The sequence below is a fragment of the Tursiops truncatus genome, chromosome 14, assembly GCF_011762595.2.
Source record: "Tursiops truncatus isolate mTurTru1 chromosome 14, mTurTru1.mat.Y, whole genome shotgun sequence".
NCBI lineage: Eukaryota > Metazoa > Chordata > Mammalia > Artiodactyla > Delphinidae > Tursiops > Tursiops truncatus.
In genome coordinates, this window is record NC_047047.1 from 42,798,733 (window position 1) to 42,814,123 (window position 15,391).

At 37.1% G+C, this 15,391-nt stretch overlaps 1 protein-coding gene across 3 annotated transcripts in view; it reads left to right on the forward strand.

The window, feature by feature from the left end:
• Window positions 1-279: 279 nt before the first annotated feature.
• Window positions 280-15,391, forward strand: part of PPP4R3B (protein phosphatase 4 regulatory subunit 3B) — a 63,527-nt gene continuing 48,415 nt past the window's right edge. For 2 of the 3 annotated variants that reach the window (XM_004317646.4, XM_004317647.4), the window contains exons 1-3: window positions 282-827; window positions 2,163-2,218; window positions 12,478-12,576. In XM_004317646.4, the coding sequence (XP_004317694.1) occupies window positions 686-827; window positions 2,163-2,218; window positions 12,478-12,576 (297 nt within the window). In that variant the 5' untranslated portion in view covers window positions 282-685. Of the gene's footprint in view, window positions 828-2,162; window positions 2,219-12,477; window positions 12,577-15,391 lie in introns of all 3 variants that reach the window. The other variant, XM_033838534.2, reaches the window with a different exon arrangement.

A 15,391-nucleotide genomic window follows, 5' to 3' on the forward strand; every position in this document is an offset into this window, starting at 1 on the left:
CTTTGTGTTTTCCACAGAGCTGGATCCCACGGCTCGTCACACGCCGGGTGAAGCCAGCAATCCGCACGAAGCCGAATCCATGACTCCGCGCCCGCCGCCTGCCCAGAGAGGACTCTCGCGGAACCAGTGGAGACAAGGAGCTCGCAGGGACCGCCCACTCAACCGAGATCCCACGGGAGTAGGCGGGGCCGAGATAGGAGGAAGTCGCACTTAGACCCACCCACCTCAGTCCAGTACCCCGCCTCGCGAGAACACCGTGCATACAGAAACGGAGGTGCCTCTTGTTGGGCTCGTCGGCCGCCGTAGCCCCTGCTAGGACAGCCCGTGCGAGCTTGCTGGAGGAGGAAGAGAAAGGCAGAGAGAATCGGGTTACAAGATGGCGGATCTGTAGTAGTTACCGCGGCGGCGGCGGCGAGAGAGCGAGCGAGCTCTGGGGGTCAAAGGGTGGGGAGGGTGGGTGTGTGCGGGGGTGAAGTGAGAGGTAACCGGGACTCCGGGCGGAAAGGTCTCAGTGGTTCTTGTTGCCCCTTCCCGCGGCTGAACCTTGGGAGCCATGGTGAACTCGGGCCTCTCCGGAGCCGCCGCCGCCGCTGCAGCCACCGCCGCTACCGTCTCTCTAGAGTGAGGGGCGCGGACGAGGTGAGCAGGGAGGCGGCGGCTTGGAGCTGTGGGGACAGCAGCCACCATGTCGGATACGCGGCGGCGAGTGAAGGTTTATACCCTGAACGAAGACCGGCAATGGGACGACCGAGGCACCGGGCACGTCTCCTCCACCTATGTGGAGGAGCTCAAGGGAATGTCGCTGCTGGTTCGGGCAGAGTCCGACGGTAAGGTTATTGGAACCGTAGGGTAGGGGACCATGCCTCCGTTTTGGGCACAGCCTTGGGGTTTAGGCCCTGGGCCGAGTACTGTTACTGCCACCGCTTGGGACAGCGCATTGGTTTTCTGTCTGCACTTCAGTACGGTGAAGACAAACTACTTTGTCGGGATTTATCCTCAGTCGGACGCCGATTCTCTGTTCCCCCGCCTCCTCTCCTTATTAAACCTTTGACCCCTTCCTCTCCAGTCTCGCCTCTTAAAGAGGTGGGGGGAAGAGTGTGAGAGAGAAGAGAGGAAGTCATGAGAAACAAGGTAGTAGTGATCTTGTTCTAGGGAACTGACCCTTCCCGTCCCCCTTTATTTTCTTATCCCATTATGTGCCTGGTACAAAAGGTTTAATGAAACTTAACTTTTTTTTTTTTTTAACTGATTTTGCTAACTAGCCCCAGTTGCCACAGTCGACAGGTGCTGGGGAAAACCAAAATGCAGGGGTTATTTCCTGGGGTTATTGCAGACTGTTGCCACGATACACGCACGCACAAGCACATACACCTTCAGTCTGGGATCCCTCCAGGCTATCTTTGTAGAAGGTGCTGTGAACAAGTGGATACTTTACAACCAAAACAAGTTAGGACACCAGAGCAGATTGTAAACTTGTATTCGTTGATTTATTGTACGAGTCTTAAGTGAAATATTTTAAAATTATAAAATGTACAGCCTTAAGTAAAACACCTTCCTCACTGTATCTGATCGCTGGATTTGAGCAACTGATTTGTGCAGATTAAAGAAAAATAGCAGTCTTCGGTTTATTTTTGACATATCTTTTACTCTTGCACTTTTTCTTTAAAGTAATCATGGACATTTATCTTTACATGAGGTGTCCTGCTTTTTGTTCTTAAGGAGAAAAGGATAAATGCAATTCTGTATTTGTGTACTAAGTACTTAAATCCCTGTTGTCGTCCTTTGTAATTTGTTTTATTTGTTAAACTGGAAATGCAATAAAATAACCTTGTTAAAAAAAATTTGGCTTCAGGTGGTCATTTAGACCTTAAATTTTTCATTTCAATAAAACTATAATAAGTAATCTAGTCTCCGCATATTCTTGGTCTGAATGTTGTTCTTAGATGAAATTTTTCCTTTAAGGGTATATGGGGATAGGATGATATGTTCTACATTAAATATGAAGCCCAGATCTTGAGAGAAGAATGTAAATTGGAATACATTTGATTACTTCAGATGTCCTGCTGGGGGAAGAAAAAAGTTGTTTTTTTAATGTGTATTCTGATGTTTTATTCAGTGTTTTATAAATTGAAACTTATAAATATTATTTTTTTAACTTGCAGGATCACTACTCTTGGAATCAAAGATAAATCCAAACACTGCATATCAGAAACAACAGGCAAGTAGTTGTTTATCTTTAATTTGAAAGACTTCATCTGTGATCAAGGAAGTATTAATCTGACAAAGATGGGAAAGCTTTTCTGACCAAAAAAAAAAAAAAAAACATGGATGGTAAACAGAATTACAGGCTATATGTATTTCCCTTGCAGGTTAAAAGTTTCAAACTGAAAAGTGAAAGCTTTTGTTCTGGAAGTAATTTATTATCTTTGAATTGAGCCACTGTTAGTTTATATTGGAATACGACGTATTCATTAGTCTTATTTAACTGCAGTTAGCCAGGTACCTTCTATACCCTGTACACTAAGCCTTTTATTCTCAGTCACATATAAAGGAAATGGCATAAAAGAAAATTCAAAGGGGTACTCTTTAAAGCAAGGAAAGCCTGTTTGTGGTGTGAAAGTGGATCCTTTGACTCATGCAAAGATAAAGCTTTTGAAGTAGAAGCACTTAATCCTGTTCTTTAATTGTTGTATATTTTTAATATAACAACCAATGGATATTTCATGAAAGTGTACACTGACTATTATGCAATGTTTTCTGTTGATACTTATTGTCTTATTTGGGAAAAGAAAACCTGTGTTGTGTTTTAGTGTGCTAATTATCTAGTCTGGAAATGGCTGCAGTGATTCAACTTTTCCTTTATCCTGTGAATGTTTTCATTTTTATTACGAAAGATTCCAAAATTGAGAAGTACAGTGAATAATATAATGAGTGTCTGTGTAACACCACCAAATTTAACAGTGTTAACATTATACCATATTTGTTTCAAATCTTTTTGTAGTGTTGAACATTGTGGATAGAATTAAAACTCCCTTTGTACCCATCTCATTCTATCCATTCTCCACCCTCCCTGTAGGTAACCACTATTCTGAAGTTAATGTGTATTATTTCTGTACATGCTTTATACCTTTTCTGCATATGTATGTATCCATAAATAATATGTAGTCTTTTGTGCGTTTTTAAACTTTACACAATTGATCTCCTATTGTTACATGTACTCTGCAACTTTCATTTTTCACTCAAAGTTACTTCGAAGATTTGTTCATGTTAATGTAGATTTAGTTGGGCATTTTTTAAAACACTGTATGATGTATGATATACACCTATTGTTAGACATTTGGATTATTTCTAGGGTTTTTTTGTGTGTGTGTTCTGTGTGTAAAGTGAACATGGCAGAGATTTTTGGAGGAAAAGATAAATTATTTTCCAGTTTTTTTTGTGTGGAGTGTGTAAAGTGAATATGGCAGAAGTTTTAGAAGGAAAAGATAAATAATTTGAAGGAAAAGATAAATTAATTATACTTGCATCATCAGTGCCTACTTTCTTCAAGGTCAATGAAAATTTAGATGCTGAGAAACAAATACTTCACACTTGGAGGAATGAAATTACATCTATTGCACAGTGCATTATTAGTAAAAGTCTTACTTTTAAACAGTTTTGTGTATACAGTGCATTCTTAGTACTTTGAAATATTTTTAAAATTTTCCATATTCAGTTAATAGTTTTTTCCTTTGCTAAGAGAATATTATGTCTTTTTTGATGGAGAATCAAACATTTGTTCTGTATTGAACACCTGAAGTTGTTTCCTATACCTTAGATGTTTTAAGGTAAATTTAACTAAATTTAATTTCTAAGTCAGCCAGGCAGATGGTTACTCTCTGTCTTTGTACTGACTTTTACCACATAGCCACTTTTGGTTTGTTTTTTTGTTTGCTTGCTTTGGGGGAAAGGAGTACCAATATTTTGTAACCATTTTTTTCTACCTGCATGAATATAATTCTCAGGAACTGTCTTCTTAAGTGTGACTCCTTAAAAATTAGTTATGTTATGGATTCTTCTCAAATTGTATACAAGATCCTTTAGCTGTTCTTTTAACTAGAAAGATCACATTATAGCGGAGGTTTGTGTATAAACCCCCATCGTTAGTCCAGAATTACACAGTGGTTCTGTGAATATTTTTAGGAACTTTGGGACATAACTTTGTGTGTCATGTTACTCTGCTAGAAAATTTAAGTATTGCGGGAGAAAAATATTTTAAAAAATTTTTATGCCATTGGGGAAATGTTTTTTGTAATTAATTTCTTTTAAATAATATACTATTAGGGCTTTTTAAAAATATCTTTTTCCTTAATTGAGGTACTTTTACTGAATAACATTAAAGCTTAAGAGAACTCTTTGGCAATGAGAATACTCTGGAAAAGCTTTGTTTATAAGAATGAAAAACGTGTGTAAATGGAGTTCAGTTGTTTTCTTTATTGTTTAAATAGACTGCACTTTTCTAATAGAAATCAAAGAGCTATATAGGAGTTATGTTAGACTTATTTTCTTTGTAATAGATGTGTTTGTTTCACCAAAATCTTTTTCAGTTTGCCTTTTTACCAGATTACACAAATTGGGATTTCCAAACACCTCATATTTTTCTATGTTCATTAGAATTACCTTTTTTAAGTGTCATCATTTAAGTATTCAATAAATTAGTCTAGAAAAGTACTTATTTCTAAAATTTATATGAAATACATTGATCATTAGTGGGTTTTTAATTTAAAAAAAAAGCCCTGAGTGAGTTAATGAGACATTCATAGTTTATAGGAAATTTTGCTACATTAAAATACATTGAATATAATGAGAACCTACTCTATAGCACAGGGAACTCTACTCGGTCCTCTGTGGCAACGTAAATGGGAAGGAAATCCAAAAAAGAGGAGATGTATGTATACGTATAGCTGATTCACTTTGCTGTGCAGTAGAAACTAACACAACATTGTAAAGCAACTATGGCAATAAAAATTAATTTTTAAAAATTCATTGAATAAATACAGAGGAATATTTAACATTCTTCTTTTAACATTACAGTTGTAAAATGAGCTAAGTACTGAATTGTGGGTTCAAAATAAGTTAGAATGAGTTGAGTTAATGTCAAATGACTCAATATCAATAGGAAATCATTGATTCACATCACTTCCTTTGCTTACTGTGGGTAATATCGAAGTATTGGTAGTTGATGGGAAGAAGATATACTTAACCTAAAGGAGCCAATAAACTTGTGAAGTATTTAAAGAAACACTGTTAGAAAGAAAAGAGAATGATTATACAGTGTAACACAGAATAAAGTGCCTGATACATGTGTCAAAATTCTACTTTATCAAGAGAATAAGTCCCACTTGACTAAATCAAAAGCAGACTCGTAGGGTGTGTACCTTTTATATTAAGCACAATTTTGTGTTAATTGGGTTTGGGAGAGATGTATAAGGAAGTCCTCATCCTGGGTTTTATTGGGAGATAATACATAACAAGTGAAACAGTTACAGAATAGTAATAAGATAGCTGATAAAGTGCTTTAACTCAGTCCTCATCAAGAGTCCATGAAAGCATTTCACAGATAAGGCAACTTAAGGCACAGAAAGGTTAAGTTTCTTAATTGAGATTATATAGTAGGTATGCACCAACACAAAATACTGTGAAAAGTAATTTTATTCCACAGACTTGGGCAGTAGAAAATTAGAGAAAGGAGAGAGTGATTTGAGCCAGTCATTGAGAAAAACTTCACTCTTCTTGGTGGTGCCTGCTGAAGGAACTATGATAGGGCAAGAAATAGTACACCTGACACAAAAGGCATTATTAAGCCTATTTGGTTTCTATTATTACGCCTAAGAGGTTTCTTATTTGAGAGCTTGGTTTGCTAAACAAAAGGGAGCCATTATAGGTTCTTGAGTAGGAGCCTAACATGAAAGTGATACTGTGTTTAGGAAGCCGGTGTGGCAATGTCATGAATAATGAATTGGAGGTAGGGAGCGAAACAGAAGAACTTTAGGTAGCAAGACCTTTGCAATAATTCAGATCAAGAAAATGAAAGTCTGTTCCAGTGTAGAAAATGGAATTGGAAAGAAGGAAAAGAACTCCAGTACCTTTTCAGGAAAGTGCTGGAAGATTTGGTGAATGATTAAATATGAAAAACAAGAAATCAAAGGTCACTAGTAGTGTTTTTGAGCCTTGGGGCCACAAAAATGATGGTTCTCTCCAGAAACTGGGAAGTTGAGGAGAAAGCAGCATTACATTTATCGTTGGGTTAGAGACTTGTTTATTTAAAAAACAAAAGGTTCTTTATTTTGAATAGGTAATACATTCACATTGTTAAAAATCAGAAGGTGCTTATGAAGTCTCTCGCACCCTGGACCCTGTCCATACAGTTTCCCTTGCTAGAGGCCACCAGTGTTACCAGTTTCTTGTATATCTTGCTAGCAGTTTTATGCATATGTAAACAAATATGCATGCAATTATATATATATATATATATATATATAAAATTCTCTTTTTTATTGGCATAAGTGGTAGCAAACAATATATTGTTTTGTGCCTTTTTTTCATTTAGGCTTTGGAGTAAAATAAATAGAAAGGTCTTAAAATTGAACACCTGGGACTAGAGATAGAGTGAGAGTTTGATGCAGGAGATTCTGATTTGAGAATCATTAAACACTATTTTTAGCTGCAAAAGAGGATCTCCTTTGAGAGAGTAGATACAAATTGAGAAAAGAACAGAGCTTAAGACTGAGTCTTGTGAATTGTCCACATTTATTCATTCATCGAATAATACTTGGTTGAGTTCTGCTTATGGTTTGGTCACTAACGGTAGTTTGGTTTTTTAAAGTGCAATTGAAAGCTTTTGAAGAGTTTTCAGCAAAGAAGTGACATTATCCAAAATAGTAATATCAATCTGTAGAACTGAAGAGAGGCAATAACTAGGAGACTGGTTGAGAGAGTGTAGCACAGTCCAAGCTAGAGATAATGTTGAATCAAGTTAGGGTGATGGCAGTAGATACAAAGAGGAGAGGTGGGTAGATTTGAGATATATATGGAAGATAGAATTGACAGGGCATGCTGCAGGTTTAGGTGTTTGGTAATCAGGAAGAAGGAAGATCCAGTAAAGAAAGAATAAGCAGTTGGAAAGAATAGAGCATCTGGAAAATGTGTTGTCTTCAAACCAAAGGAGAATATAATTGTGGTAAGGAAAGAAGGGCCAATCAGGCAGAAATGCTGTTTCATATCCTGCCAAGAGAAAGACTGAGAGTATTCTAGGTTTTGGTTAAAAGAATGTCCACTGAGATGAAGGTGGAAATGCAAATGATCTGATCTTATTGTACCTCTTAATTGGCAAAATAATCCAATAAAATTAAGGATGTTGGGGTTTAGCCTGAGAGCCACTGTGAGGAATGGACTGATGAGTATGTGAGAGGGAAAGAGGGTTATACAATTGTGAATGCTGCATTCAAATGACAGCATGAATTTGTAATGAGTAGGGTCCACTCTGACCTTGAACTATAGATCAGGTGCACAAGTAGAGGACGTGAATGATTAGGTTGGAAAGATGGAGCAGAGTGATTGGTAGAGATGTGTTCTGGGTGGTGGTCTGGAATGGAGGAATCTTTGGGAATCAGATGGAGAGGGGGCTTTCTTCGTTAGGATCCTTTCTGTTTCTTACAGTGCTACAGGGGAGGCGCTTGGGAAGCAAGTTGTTAAGACCTTCGCCATCTTTTAGAATTTGTTTACATTTCTTATGGGGCATAGTAACAGGAACATGGGTTTAGAGTTGGATGGATACTCTTAAGTTTTTTAATTCTGTTATTTCTAGCTATATGATTTTGAGCAAATTTTCTCTGAATCTCATTTTTTAAATGGAGATGCTACCTAACTCACATAATAGTTGTAAATTAATGTATGAAAAGGGCTTTACCATAGTACCTGACACACGAGTGCAATAAGATAACTGTATTCATAGTAATCTTACAATAATCTTTATGTAGACAGCATTTTCCTCTTTTCCAATAAGGAAAGAAAATCAAAGAAGTTAAATACTTTGCTGAAAGTCACCAAAATAGTGGACAGTAAAACTGTGGGTGGTGCTCCCAGGTCCTCATTCTAGTTCATGGTTATGCCCATTGTACCCAAATATATCACAGATTTTGAGAAGATAAGATACTACCATTGTTTGTAAGTAGTGTCATCATGTCTGTCTTGGATTATATGTTATGCCACACTATTATTTAAAAATCTATCTCAGAAGGAGTTTAAGTCAGCTACTATTAGGAACTACTAGAGAGTTACATGCTGCGTTGTCTGGTTAATCTCACTTATTTTCAGACTTTAAATTGATTTTGAACTTGTAAATTGAATCTAATATTTCCATCTTCCTTTTTTTAAAAAAATATTATTCCTTTGAAAAACTTGAGCTTTTTATTAATTTTGTCAAAGTCATTGGGGGCAAAGATAGGGTTAGTCTGGCAAGCAGTAGGATCTCAGATATTTCATGACTAGATACTATTCATGTTAATGAAGTAGATCAGTATCAAGGAGGAAAACTGAAACAGATAATCCATTGGTTTGTTAGGCCCTTTAAAAATGTGTCACAGATTCCTTTGTGAATATATAAAAACTGGAGACTCTTTCCCCAAAATAGATATTATGCAGCAGGTTTTAGATAAAATTTTAAGGTGTCTGTAGACTCTGGATTAAGAACCTCTGATTTAAACAGTAATTGGCTCCAGAGTACGTTTTTAATATATAAGATTGAAAATAACCATTTCGCATAATAAAACTACACTGTGAAAACCTGATACAGTAAAGGCTAAATTGTCAAGCTTCTCTAGCTCATGTCTTACTCCCATCCTGGACTTGGACATAATCACCTTTTTGTTTGTTTTTTTTTAAGGACGAGACCAATTATAATTCTCCCTGCAAGCTCATTTTTAAATCTGACTTCCATAGGGACATAGTGGTGATTAAGTGTTTTAGTTAGTAGAAGAAAACTCTAAGCTTTCCTTGGTTTAAACAGAGGCATTAATAACGTCTCAAAGATATGTGTGCCACGCACAGATTAGAAAAAATATGTCACAGAGTACAGTGGTTGAAACAGACTTTACTATGAAAAATTGGGCTTGACTCAATCTAGGCTTTTTGGATATATAGGAAACTGTGCCACTTGACACTTCATTCTGGTTTCAGTATTCTTGTGCCATCTCTATATTCTCTCCCCTAGGAACTTTGACCCTTGGAATAAGCAGTTCTAAGGAGTTGTTCTTATGGGTACTTTTTTCTGAGACAGTAAGATGTGGAGGAGGAGGAAAAGGAAAGATGCATTTTGTCACCCATTTGGGATAGGTGCATAGAGATGGAAGGTGCCTACTCTTGATGGCACTTCCCTATCCTCTGTTTACCAACTAGAGATACAGTTCGGTCATGTTCTCAATTTTGACTTACCCAAAGAATTACCCGAGACCCTTGTTAAAAATAAGGATTCTTGGGGCTTCCCTGGTGGCACAGTGGTTGAGAGTCTGCCTGCTGATGCAGGGGACACGGGTTCGTGCCCCGGTCCGGGAAGATCCCACATGCCGCAGAGCGGCTGGGCCCGTGAGCCATGGCCTCTGAGCCTGCGTGTCCAGAGCCTGTGCTCCGCAACGGGAGAGGCCCGCGTACTGCAAAAAAAAAAAAAAAATAAGGATTCTTGGGCTTTACTCCAGACCTGTACCCAGGGGAGAAGCATGGGAATGTATGTTTTTAACCATCTGCCAAGGTCAGTCCTCTTTGCATTGAAAAAGGATTCTGAATATAAATTCTATTTAGTTTCTGGGATTTTGACTGGCTTATGAGTAAGAGTTTACTGTTAAGAATGGGAAGGAAAGAACAAAAGAAAATGATAGGAAGAAGGGGACTCAGTTATCTTAATTCAGACTTCGTTGCTTACCTCGACTTTTCTCTCAGAAGGTAGATTGGAACCAAAATGCAAAGGGCCTTGTATGCCTGGATAAATGGTTTTGAATTTCATTCATTCTGTTGTAATAGTGATCTCCAAAATAGAATGCACAGTATGAATCATTGGAGAAGAAACCTGTTTATTGTATCAAAAGGAGAAGTTGAATTTTGCGAATATATAATAAAGTCATGCGGTCAAGAGTCAAAAGTAAGAGTAGTATTCTGAGAGAAGAGTAACGTTTCCATGAAAAGTGTTCTCCGCCTATTGTGAGTTATAGCCTGTATGTGCAGATAACTGTTTACAGATATTTTCCAATTTAAACTAACCTGTAACCCTAACAAAAGGAGCATGTGCCTTAAAATGGGTTGAAAACAGTACTGTAAGTGCAAGTGAACAAGATAATGGTCCAACTGACATTTACACTCCTAGTGTAATCTGTCGGGCAAGTGACAAAGCCGAAATAATGATAAAATAGATATTACAAAAAGTTTCCCCTCCCCCAAAATTCAGAATTATTAAAAGGATGTCACTAAATACGGATTTGTATCTCCTATCACTTATGGATATACTGTGCCCTAACAATATTGGGTCTTAAAATTCTAAATAATAATGCTATGGAGCCATTGCAGTTTAAACATTTTTAAATATTGCTTATTTAATCTTTATATAAGCCTTTTAATTTCTATTTTACTGTATGTTTTATAAAATATGGCTATAGTAATATTATACTTCTGTATATAATATGTAAGTAATTTGAGGCACACGGTTTTTAAAAGTTTGGAGAGCACTGTTCATGTAGCTGTTTTGAGGAGTGCTCTAAAAAAACAACTGAGGAACTGAGGAAAGAACATGGAGCTTGTGTGGGTGCCCTAGTGCTTTAACTAGAATAGCCTTGTTTTTATCTTTTTTTTTTAATGGATTCTTACTAAAATTTTGTTTATAAAAAGCATTCTACTGGTTTTTTAAAAAGATTTCACAACCTCTTCTCTACATGGTGGAAGCCACTAAAGGTTTTTAAACAACCTGATACAATTTTAGAATAGCTGATGGCAAATATCCCTTCCAAGAAGCATGGTCAGCCAGAAGCTAGAACACAGATTTTCAGTGTTCTTCTTACCTGATCACACAACAGATAAGTATTCATCTGAGGCCTAGATTAATTAAGGGATGAGCTACCAAAGTATTGAAATGTTTTCATTTTTAAAACTTTGTCTTTATTAATCTGGGGCTAACTTTTTTCTTTTTTTTTGGCTGCGTTGGGTCTTCATTGCTGTGTGCGGGCTTTCCCTAGTTGCGGCGAGCGGGGGCTACTCTTCATTGCAGTGCGAGGGCTTCTCATTGCGGTGGCTTCTCTTGTTTCAGTATGGACTCTAGGCGCTCGGGCTTCAGTAGTTGTGGCGCATGGGCTCAGTAGTTGTGGCACACGGGCTTAGTTGCTCCGCGGCATGTGGGATCTTCCCGGACCAGGGATTGAACCCGTGTCCCCTACTTTGGCAGGCGGATTCTTAACCACTGCACCACCAGGGAAGTCCCTGGGGCTAACTTTTAATTTTATATATTTTTTAATATCAGCATAATATTTATAAGTACTGTCAGCTGAACAATTAATAAATATAAGGTGCTTTCATAGATTATATTTTTGATAATTAGGGAATAAACTTAAATGTAAATTTTTTTTTTTAAATCAAAGTTTTGGCCATATTAGCCTTTCATTATTATGTATCCTTTAAAAGTCCATTTCATTTAGGTGTTGCATAGTGATTTTCGTGTTTAAACTTGAGTGTTTTAATTTAAAACCAAACCTTAGTTTTTAATAAGGGAGTTGACAACTTTTCCCTAAAGGCATAACCTTTTGGGAGGGATATAATTAAGGACATCCAGAAAAACACTTATCTGAAACTGAGGTTTTTAATTTTTTACTATCTAAGCTGCTGAACTAGGTGCTGTTGGTAATACAGGTAGAGCAAGTATTTTCTGTCAGCATTGTTTCACATTCCTTAATATCCTGAAGGCTTTTCCAGATTTTAAAAAGGCAAAAATAGAAAGGGTCAAACCTTAGGATAATTATCAGCTATTTAGTTAGCCTACTGGTAACCAGCTTGAAGGGAAAAATAAACGGGTAGGTGGTTAGTGAATGGAACAGTTGACTTTCTGGAAACAATAGGAAGTAGATGATTAGAATGTCTACATGATATTTTGGCCAAGAATGCTAGACTTTCCATTAAACATTATCTTGGTAACATGAGCTAGAGCCTGCTAACATGTTTTAATATTTTTTGTTTCAGAAAATTGCTCACTGTCACTTTCAGTACCAAAGCTATGACTTCATTGCCAGATATTACTAAAATTTCAAAGGATAACAAAATACAGTTATATGATGTCATTTGAGTGTACATTAATTGCACTTACCTGAGGGCATTGCTGCGCTGTTTCCTGTCCTCTTGATTTTTATTTATACTTTGTAGTTGTTTCTTTTCTGGTGTGCTGATACAGAAATCTTTATTTTTAAACAGGATACATTAATTGTTTGGTCAGAAGCTGAGAACTATGATCTGGCACTAAGTTTTCAGGAAAAAGCTGGCTGTGATGAGATCTGGGAAAAAATTTGTCAGGTAAGGTTATTTTAGTAATGTTTAACTTAAGTTTGCATGCATTCATGATTTATTTTTTTCATTATATCTAACAGATGTGTATTAGAATGTGGAGAGATAATATTTTCATGTGAGAATTTGATAACCTAACCTACAAATGTCTCCTATGTTATACATCAAAATTTTTGAAATTTTTTTTCAAGTTGTAATTTTGTTTTACCACTTTAGATTTTGATAGCATATATTCATAATTAATACCCTACAAAATGTCAAGATCTTCTAACAGAAAAAAGGTTAAATAGTTATGTTCTAAGGCTTTTAGACTTTTCTTTAATATTTGGTCACCTGTTTGCATAATGTTTATGGATAACTGTGTGCCAGACACTAATAATCCAAAGTGCTCGTGACTTCAACTCAGAAGGAATTTACAGTGTAGCAGGATATAGGACAGGTGGTAACTCTCAGGGTAACTAGAATTTTTTTTTTAAGTGAAGTATATGTTTCAGTTGTGCCTTGGAATTTTTTTAATGAAGTTTTTATTTTAGAAGTGTCAGATTTATGGAAAACATGAGCAGAAAATAGTTTCTATATACTCCTCTGCCTGATATCTCCTCCCCTCACAGTTTCCCCTATTAAATAGTTTTCCCTATTAGCATCTTACATTAGTATACATATTGGTCACAATTAATGAACTAATATTCATACATTATTATGTATTATTATTATTTATACATTATTATTAACTAAATTCTACATTTATTCAGATTTTCTCAGCTTAAATGTCAGTGTTCCAGAATCCCGTTCAGGGTACCACATTACATTTAGTAGTTATGTCTCCTTGGGCAAATCTGGGCCATGACAGTTGGTAAATCATAAAATTCATTTTTAATTACTATTTTCTGTAAATGGAGATCACTGTGTTTCAGTGGTTGCCTAGGCTAATCTTCTATTACAGGTTTTTTTAATATAAATTTATTTATTTTTGGCTGCGTTGGGTCTTTGTTGTTGAGCACCGACTTTCTCTAGTTGCGGTGAGCGGGGGCTACTCTTCGTTGCAGTGCACGGGCTTCTCATTGCAGTGGCTTCTGTTGCTGTGGAGCGCAGGCTCTAGAGCGCAGGCTGAGTAGTTGTGGCACATGGGCTTAACTGCTCCGCGGCATGTGGGATCTTCCCGGACCAGGGATCGAACCCATGTCCCCTGCATTGGCAGACAGATTCTTAACCACTGTGCCACCAGGGAAGTCCCTATAGTGTTTTTTGACTGTCGTCATTTCACTTATATCAGCTTTACCTCTAAGGATTCTTATCACTGAAGGTTCTTTTTTTTTTATTATTTATTTATTCATTTTTGGCTACGTTGGGTCTTTGTTGCTGCGCGTGGGCTTTCTTTAGTTGCGGTGAGCGGGCTTCTCATTTTGGTGTCTTCTCTTGTTGCAGAGCACAGGCTGTAGGCACGTGGGCTTCCATAGTTGTGGCTCGTGGGCTCTAGAGCGCAGGCTCAGTAGTTGTGGCACGTGGGCTTAGTTGCTCCACGGCATGTGGGATCTTCCCGGACCAGGGCTCGAACCCGTGTCCCCTGCATTGGCAAGCAGACTCCCAACCACTGTGCCACCAGGGAAGCCCTCACTGACGGTTCTTGAGTTAGCTTTATGGCTCTGACCACAAGCATTCTTTTTCCTTGGTCCTCCCAATAACAGTGCCAAACAGCGTAATAAAGTGGCCTACGAAAGTGTAGTAAGAATCTTACCATTCCATAGAAAGTTTATTTGACACATGGCTCTAGATCACTAAACTTTTCTTATCTGGGAGTAGATGGTTTGTTTCTTTCCTACCTCCTATCTGATTATGTATGCATCATGTATTGCTGGAGCATTATTAGTATACATACGTACTAGAATTCTAGTTGATGAACAGTTGAAAACATTAGTAAATATGCTATTTCTTTAATTTGTACAATATACATAAGAATATAATCCTAATTGTTTTGTTAATATTTCACCTTTTTGTTTTGCCTGTTTTTAAACCTGTGGATGGTGATGGCAAGAAGGTCTTCATTTTTACCCTTTGTTATCTCATGTGCTCTCCAAGGACTGAGATTGAATTTTATGTTTGCAAAGTCTTCTGTAAAGTGAGGTGTAAGATCTAAAAAAAGGGGACCTCTATTGCAGACATACATATGCAGTTCATAAATACGTGCTGTTCAGTTCTTAATTCAATAAACTTAAACCATGAATTCATTCATCTATGAAATGGGGGGCAAAATATTCCATGTAAATAATGAAGGCAATAATTTCAAAATGAAAGATTACTTTTCCATAATATTTATAAGGCTGTTCAGAATATTATAGCAGTATATAAAGACTAATCTTTTTTTATGATAAATTACTGAAACGTGATATTTTATTTTGTTTTCTCCCTCCAATACCAGCATGGCAACTGGCACACGTTGTGTATGTACTCGGTATATATTTGAAGAATGAGTGAATAAAACAGAAGACAAACATCTTATTTAGAACTAGGGTGTTGAATTACATGCCTGCTAGAACATAAATTTATATTGTGGTTAATATTTTCCAGTGATCAGCATATTCAGTTATACTTTGCCCCACTTTTCCCCTCCCCACACCTCAGCACATGCCGTTTAATATATGTTCTTGGATATATATATATATATTCTTAATGACTTTGTACTTTTGTCTTAGAACTTTTCGCTGAAATTTGTTTTTTACTCTTTTCACTCATGTAGTTCGGGAGGTCCCCAAGACCACTCACAGGTTCACTAATTCACTAGAAAGACTTAGAGAACTCCACAAAGCTATTATACTCATGGTGCAGT